The sequence below is a fragment of the Cervus elaphus genome, chromosome 20, assembly GCF_910594005.1.
Source record: "Cervus elaphus chromosome 20, mCerEla1.1, whole genome shotgun sequence".
NCBI classification, from domain to species: Eukaryota; Metazoa; Chordata; class Mammalia; order Artiodactyla; family Cervidae; genus Cervus; species Cervus elaphus.
The window spans coordinates 117,975,503-117,983,736 of record NC_057834.1 but is presented as its reverse complement, the minus strand read 5'-3'; the positions used below and the strand labels follow the sequence as shown (position 1 = coordinate 117,983,736).

Here is an 8,234-nt window from a genome sequence, read left to right as displayed (position 1 = left end):
TCCTCCCTGCCTTGCTGCCCTGTTTTCTCCCTCTCCTCGGTACGCTAGTTTGGTAGCTGGTTCTACACACTGTGGCTCTGTCCTGAGAAGGAAGTGGGCAGACAAGAGAGGCTAGAGCGCCCCCTGCTGGGGCTGAGTGAGCTGGTAGCTTCTGGGTGGTTCACTAGCTGTCTTTCTGTGTTGGTGCTGTCCTCAACCTCAGTGCTGAAACTCTTACCCTCTTAACCTGAGACGGTAGGTATAACCTGGTCCAAGAAAGCTAGGGAGTTTCTGAGCAGGCTAAGGCCACAAAGAGGTGCACTGGCAACCCTTGGTCCCTTAGACTGAGCCTCCCTGCTCTACTTCTGTGGAGAAGCAGAAAGCCATTTTGCAAACAGGTCCTACAGTCTTATGGTCATGTATTTTTCCCTCCTAAGGATTACTAACTGTCAGCAGGGCCCGTATTCTGTAATTCAGACGTTGACTATCATTGTTTAGGGTTAAGTGATACTTATTATACTGTAAACTCCATGGTCTGACATTAGAAATGTAACCCCCATCTTACATCATTCTCCCCACAGTTATAGAATAGGAAGTAATTCAGCGTGACTTAAAGGAAGAAAATCCCTCTCATTCCTCCATGACAGATGTTCATTCATATTCTGCTTGCATGCCTCTAGTGATGGGGAACTCTGTGTCTCTCAGGGACCTCATCCAGTGGTTGACAACTCTATTCACTAGAAGGTTCTCCTCACTTTTGAACTGAAATTTGTCTTATTGAGACTACTTCCCTGGATTTGGTTCTTACCCTTTGGCAACACAGAACAAGTTTGCTTTTTTTCTGACAAAAAGAATATCCAAGATACTTTTTCAACTTTTTAGATATTGTGATCTTGCTTTCCTTAACCCTACTCCCTCTTATTTTTCATCTCATGGATAAACAGCTCCTGTTTCCTTATTCATTTCCAATGGGAAGTGCTTTGCAGACACCTTATCATCCCGGTCACATCCAACTAGCAGCTATCATTGATTGAATGATTTGCTGATATGCCCCATGTGCTGTGCTGTGCCTAGTTGCTCAGTCGTGTCTTACTCTTTGCAACCATGGACAGTAGCCTGCCAGGCTCCTCTGTCCATGGGGATTCTCCAGGCAAGAATACTGGAGTGGGTTGCCATGCCCTCCTCCAGGGGATCTTCCCAACCTGGGAGCTGAATTGGGATCTCCTTCATTTCAGGCAGATTTTTTACCAACTGAGCTACCAGAGAAACCCCAATATCCCCCATAAAATCTCATTAAACCCACATACCTACTGTAATGAGGTAGACATTACTATCACCATGTTATAGGAATTAAGATTCAGAGAGATTAAATAACTTACCCAAGATCACACAGATATTAAGAGACAGAATAAAGGTTTGAATGCAGAATTAGAATCCAGAGTTGCCTGACTCCAAAATTTTCTTTTAAACCACTAGCATACCTGAGCTTTTAAGACCTATGGTCCAATTAATCAATGCAGCTTTTCAGAAGTGCAGTTATATTTTCATAACTGAAAATATCTTATTGATAAAAAGTTGATGAAAATAGCTATTTTTTTCTGTCAATGAAGATTTGGTAAAATGGGTATCTGATCAGTTTACTTCTAGTAAAATGTAAATTGGAAAAGTACACGTGTGAGTGTATGCTCAGTCGCTTCAGTTGTGTCTGATTCTGTGTGACCCTATGGACTGTAGCACCCCCCACCCCCACCCCCAGGCTCCTCTGTCCATGGGGATTCTCCAGCCAAGAATTCTGGAGTAGTTGGCTATGCCCTCCTCCAGGGGATCTTCCTGACCCAGGGATTGAACTTGCGTCTCTTATGTCTCTTGCATTGGCAGGTGGGTTCTTTACTACCAGCACCACCTGGGAAGCTATGCCATAATTTAATATGCAGTATAAATCTATAAAATGAACTACCTAAGCACCAAAAAAAAAAAATTGGGGTCTAAGTATGGTCACCTTATGAAAGCGATTTGGGCAGGGAAAAATAGATCTGGTCCATTATCTCAGACTGTATGCAATCTGCCTCTCTTTATGCCATCTCAAGAGACGCTCTTGTTTCTGTAAGGCCTGCCACAGTGTTGATTTGCATTGAGCTGGCTGCAGTCAAATAAACTCCCCAGGATTCTGCCACAGGAACGGCTGGAAAGTCAAGCCTTGACTGCCCTTCCTTACCTTGATGACAGAGTCCCAAAGTGAGGGTTACATCAAATTGGGTCAACTGGCTGGTTCTTGAGGGAGAGAGAGACCTAGAGGGAAAGGTGCCAAGAATACTCAGAGGAACAGAGGAGCTGCAGGAATCACTTTATTTGTGTTCCTTTGGGCAACAAGAACCCAGGGGAGAAGCTGTATATACAACACAACATTTGTAGCCAACTAACATATGGGTTGTTTTTTTTTTTTTAATCATTTCTGAAAAGCAATAAGCAAAGGGAGAATAAGCTTTGCTCTCAATTTTTAACATACTTTGAAAATCTTCAATCCAAAGCAAAAGAATGCTAAACTGAAGCTTTGTGCTAAAGGCCCTATCTCCCCGGAGCCTCCCTTCCTCTCCCTATCTCCTAATCCTCATTTCCAGGAGGTCATTTTAATTAGCAGGCTGTCGTGGTGACTCAGCCTGCTGCTTCACAGACAGGAAGTGAGCCGACTCCCCTGGACCCATTCATCATGCAAAGGCACTTTACTCTGTAGAAAAATGCACAATACTGAGCTTGCCCTGCCTTGGGAATTGCCACTGTTGTTGTTTTACTTTACCAACCCCACCTGCCTTGGAGTGCATCCTTTTGTCTTTTGCATCTTCTATCTCTGGCAGTCAGCCTCCTCCCCTCTATGGCAGATTTTTCATATCCTCTTCTTCAGTGGTCAGTTTGGATCTCAGATCCTAGGATCTAGAGATCTTAACCATGAGAGAGACCTTCTGGAATGTGCAGTTAATACTTTTTGTTTTAGGAGCTAAAGTTGCAACGAAACTACCTAGGTCATTGGGACATAGCTCTCAGGGCAGTTCTCTGAAGTTGCATGCTGGGGTTTAGGGCAGTCAGGGAGCATGCAGCTCATAGATAAAGTGACTGTATGTCTAAGACCATCGTGACCTCAAAAATTCTGACCCACTGTTCCCAAAGGTGCATTTGTCTTTTGCTTTGTATGCGTTGATGGTATTGTTTTGGGTCAGCAAATATGGATACTGCATTTCTAAAACAGTAAACAACCGTGGCCTAAAAGGTAGCCACCTGTAGTAACTGCACAACTTCGAACAGTGAAGGGGCTGGAAGGCACTGACTAGAGAAGGGATGTGGGTTTTTCTCTTCCCGTGAGGGTGTCTGTGTTGTGGAAATTAGCAGCTGTACTCATCTGGTCTGAGTCTTCTATTTTGTTCCTGAGCCTTAAGCTGAAGGCTCACAATTGATTTTCAAATGGTAAAAAGGAAAATCAATGATGAAATTTCTCATTCTTTTTCCTTCCCTTTCACTAGCTTATACGTTTTCTCACAGTCATTATCTTGGAAACTAGAATAGGGTGATTAATTTCATGGCCCAGCAGAAAACGCATGCTCTTGTCACCACAAGACCTCCCTGGACTCCACATCCTTAAAAAGAGTTTGAAGGGTCTTTGTGGTTCACTGAGCTCTTCTTGTCCCCTTTGCCGTTGGGGTGGTTGCTGGCCGGGCCCCGCAGGATTGGGTGCTTGTAGGAAGGGGGTTTTCCTTTCCTGCAAAGGGGGAGATAACAGAGAGAGAAGAAAGACAGCACATGTACACACTGCATTGGAATCATCTGTGTGTATGTCTATCTTCCCCAATGGACTGTGAGCCATGAGTCTGCCACTGGACTAGGAGCAGTGGCCTCGAATGCCTCATCTAGGCATCTCATGAACCCAGCCCAAGGCATGACTGAATGAAGGACTCTCAGATGAATGGATGGGTTGTTTCATTCTGGTTCTGGAGAAAACCTAACTGCCCTATGGTTATAATACTTCCACATTTCCACCTTGATTCTAACTCATTCTATCCTTTTCACCTTGGGATGCGGATAAACACATAGACGAGCTGTAGGTTGGCAGGGACTTCATTCCCTTCATAACCAGGGGCTTCATTCCCTTCGTAACCATCATGGGCTCCAGAGTCCCTTTATATTTCTCAGCATAACTTAATTATGGCATTTCACGGTGGGTCTGTCTCCCCTACAAGCTTCGGGGCTCTCCAAAGGCAGAGATGTGTCTGTTTGACCTCTGTATCTCAGCGCTCAGCACCCAATGTAATACCTTTAACATTACTCTTCAACAGCTGTTCACTTTCTGTTCTTCTCCTGGTGGGCAGGAACCAAGTTTTATCCATGTTTGCATTTTTCCTCATATGGGGCCTTATTTGTTACATTTTGAGTAATAAATTCATGTGACATTCATTCAAGCATTGGACTACGATTTATATGCAGTGGAAAGACTGGCCAATCCAGAAAGAACTGAACTGAATTCTCAAGCCAGGTATATATGAGAGGTCTGACCTTGAGCAAGTTATTTTTAATTCTCTGAGCTTCGTTTACAAAATGAGGATAAAATATTCCAATTTCAGGGTGATGTGACGTTAAATGAGACAATACAAATAAACATGCCTAGTGTCTTCCTTTGCCTACTGTAACTTACAAAGGCATGCTGCTAGGTGCTAGGTATGGTCCAATGGACTCTGGAGGTGACAGAGGTGAATCAGACACTGATGTCCTCAGGCTGCTTACAATTTAGTAGAGGTCATAGTTGTATAAAATAACTACACAAAATAATAAATAATAAGAACGACAACTCCTGGCAGAAAATGGTAATGCCACAAATATGGGAATCTCTTGGGCTGTTAGAGTTAGGATTCAAGAAGTGACTTCTTATAACCCATGCTGCTCTGATTCTGGAGTATCATTTCCTTCATTGCTGATGAGTCATGAATAGGGTAAAGACAAGACCAGGTGTCAGCACACAAAAGAGGCACCTCGCCCTCATGTAGCTCCTCAACCAGGAAGCCTCACAGGCTAAGATTCTATGCTCATGAAAGACCTTGCTAACACAGGAAGATCATCTAGCATGGTTGAGATACATCTAAGTCTTAGCACCCAACAAAAGCCTGGAACACACACTTGGAATGTCGTTTGCAGGCGATGGGATCTTCAGGAAGTCCTTTCTCTTCCCTGGCCCCTGCTTCTTCTTTTGTAAAATAGTAGCACCCATGTCCTTCCTGCATTCTGGGTGCTGGTGAATGAGGGCTGGGGAAGAGCTTTGCCCATTACAAGGTGCCATTCACGTGTCACTGAGAGTGTGGGTCTTTACTCCCAAGGGAAGCATGGGAAACAAGATGGAATTGTTTCTTTGGGGGTGAAAGAGGGTGTGCAAGCCCAGGTGTGATCACAGGTGGGGTGGTCCCAGGTAGATGGCGTGCATGGGGAGAGGGTGTGTGATAGCCAGGGAGGAGTGTGGACATGAAAAATGACTGTGGGGTCCTTACAGAGGCAAAAAGCATCCACAGCTCCAGATGGGACAGCAGAGAGAGGCATCAGCAGGCAAACCTCTCACCTATGCGCCCCACAGAGCTACTCTTCTTCCTACAGGGCCCTCTTCCACCTATCTGGACTCCCTCCTTTGGAAAGCCGACTCCCCAGAAAATAAGCTGCACCCCTCCCCTGGTTCCCAAGGCACTTTGGGCCTCATTTCTCAGCATGCCATTTTCTGGGGCGTTATCTGCCCAGCTGTTTTTCTCATAGGACTGTTAGTTTGACGCATCTGATTTCTCTCCATAAGTCCTGAATAGTATGAAGTATGGCTTGAGGATTGTTTGATGAATTAAACGAACTGTTAGTCCCATCTTTACCATCTCTACTGTCCTCAGCATCCAGGCTTGCCATTACCTTAGAATGTGCCTTTTCAGCTTCTGCTTGCTGCCTTCTATGCCCTTTCCCCCCAACCTGGAATGCCTCCCTCTTCTCCATTTCATCCATTTGAATTCTCTGTGTCCTTGAAAACCAAGTTTAAGCCCCACTTCCTCCATGAAGCCTTCCTGGGATACTCCATGATAGCTGCCAAATGCTCGCCAGTAGTTGTGGGAGAGTGATTTCTGGTTGGGTCTCACTTTTCTATAACACGAAGGGGTTGAAGTGGATGATTCTTAGAGGATGCTTCAGTTCTACCATTTCATAACTCATATATTCAGAGCTTATGGAGGACTTACTCCCAACTAGGCCTTGAATGCACTGAGGTCCTTAAACAGTTCCTTAAGGAGCAATCCATCTAGTGGTGGGGTCAGACACGCAAAGATGCTATGACAATATGCTATGGGATATACCCTGCACACATGTGTGCTAAATGCAGTTAGGGGTTCAGCAGAGAGAAGGAGGTCTATCTCCAGTGGAGAACAAGGGCCAAGAAACAGAGGTGCGATATCCAGACTGGGCTTTGAAAGATAAGCTGGCATTCTCCACCTAGAGCCTGACAGGGAGAACATTCCAGGAAGAGGGAAAAGGAAGAACATGGAGCAATGACTTACTTACTTGGGGTATAAAGTGGTAGAAAGCAGGTAGGGTGGAGACGGTGCTCACAGGGAAAGGTGTGTGCTAGGAAGCTGCATATGAAGTTTTCCATGTAGGCCAGGGCTTTGACCAGCAAGAGGAGGAATTGAAACATTACTGAAGGTAATGGGGAACCATGGAGGCTTTTGAAAGAGGGCACGAGGTGCTAGGTAGCTGAGCACATTTATACATTGCTTGGTATTGTTTGTGATCTTTGCATGTGGACATGCCTTCTCCTCTGTGAATCTGGGCTCCTGATGGGCAAACGTTCTCTATGTTCCCCCAGCATCAAGTTCAGGGCTCCAGTGAGATGCAGAGCTGATGATTCCCACCCCTCCCCCTGCACACAGACACACATCCAAACCCCACCGTGGAGGCAGCCCTTTACTGTCACTGAGCCCGAGCCTGCCTCACACTCAGAGGCCTGCCCACCCTCCATGCTCACGGTTCATCTCCCCACAGAGGCTCACCTGGCCTGTTCATTTTCTTTGTCTAATTTGTATCCACCTTGATGGGACATTTTGTGTCCCTGTGGTTGAGATAAGTGTGGGGGTCTCCGCTCTGGTCATCGATGCCATGTCCCTGAGCCTGCACTCACATCTTGTCCCTCTCCCCTTCAGGGACCTCCCCAGGGATGCTGACAGGCTCCTACTAGCACATGGTTAGAAACTGACGCAGTATAATTATCCATCGAGATGGGAGAAAACAAAGATTAATTCTGAATCAAAACATGTAATTTGCCTTTGAAACTAGAACTGCTCTTCCATGTATGTTATTCAGTGCTTGGGTGGAAAATAATACAAAAATGGGGACCTAGTCAAGTCCCAAATCAGAGCTGTGCATCCTCCTGAGATTCATGTTTTCAAGAGTTGCTGACAAATTGAGAACTAAGTGATATTCAAAGTTTGATGAGGGAGAGATGTGGGGATTGGAGAGGGTGTTTATTCTATTTTTCTTAGATGAAGGGTGGGTGCCTTTACTGTGAGTCTTCAAGGCTGTGGATTCTGAGGAGGGAGTCCTTCAGCTCTTCTCTAATGAGGGTTCCAAAACTCAGTGCAATGGGGGTCCCATGAGCAAGGCCCTGAACTCCCCTGTAACCTTTAGGCCCAGTTTCAGGGTCCTGCCTCCCCCATCTTGAAGAACTCTTCACTAACTGATGCTCAGAACATGAGGCTGGGGATTGAGATGGTGGGGCCTGGCTACCTAGCCCTGCGTGTGGCCAGTCCTGTCCACTCCCAGGGCCTTGGATGCCGTATCTGCACAATGATGATCGTTACTCTTGCTGATGTCAGGACTGACAGTGCAACATGCAGAACAAAGTGGGAAATGATCAAGTTAATTTTATTCAGGCTGACAGAGGACCTGAAAGAGACAATCCCCAAATTAACTTGTAAATGAGATTCTATGAATTCTTTTGAGTTTATAAAAGTGAAGTCGCTCAGTCATGTCCGACTGTTTGTGACCCCAGGGAGTAGCTTGCCAGGCTCCTCCATCCATGGGATTTTCCGGGCAAGAATACTGGAGTGGGTTGCCATTTCCTTCTCTAAGTGATCTTCCCGACTCAGGGATCGAACCTTGGTCTCCTGCACTGCAGGCAGACTCTTTTCCATCTGAGCCACCAGGGAAGCCCCCAAATGCTCCTTCTAAAGGCTAATCCACCAGGATGGGGGTGAACA

General features: G+C 45.7%; 1 protein-coding gene across 1 annotated transcript in view; it reads right to left on the bottom strand.

Moving 5' to 3' along the window:
* Positions 1-2,332: 2,332 nt before the first annotated feature.
* AGBL4 (AGBL carboxypeptidase 4) overlaps positions 2,333-8,234 on the bottom strand; it is a 1,406,543-nt gene continuing 1,400,641 nt past the window's right edge. The window contains exon 13 of the mRNA XM_043876377.1: positions 2,333-3,727. Coding sequence (XP_043732312.1) covers positions 3,607-3,727 — 121 coding nt within the window. The 3' untranslated portion in view covers positions 2,333-3,606. The remainder of the gene's footprint in view (positions 3,728-8,234) is intronic.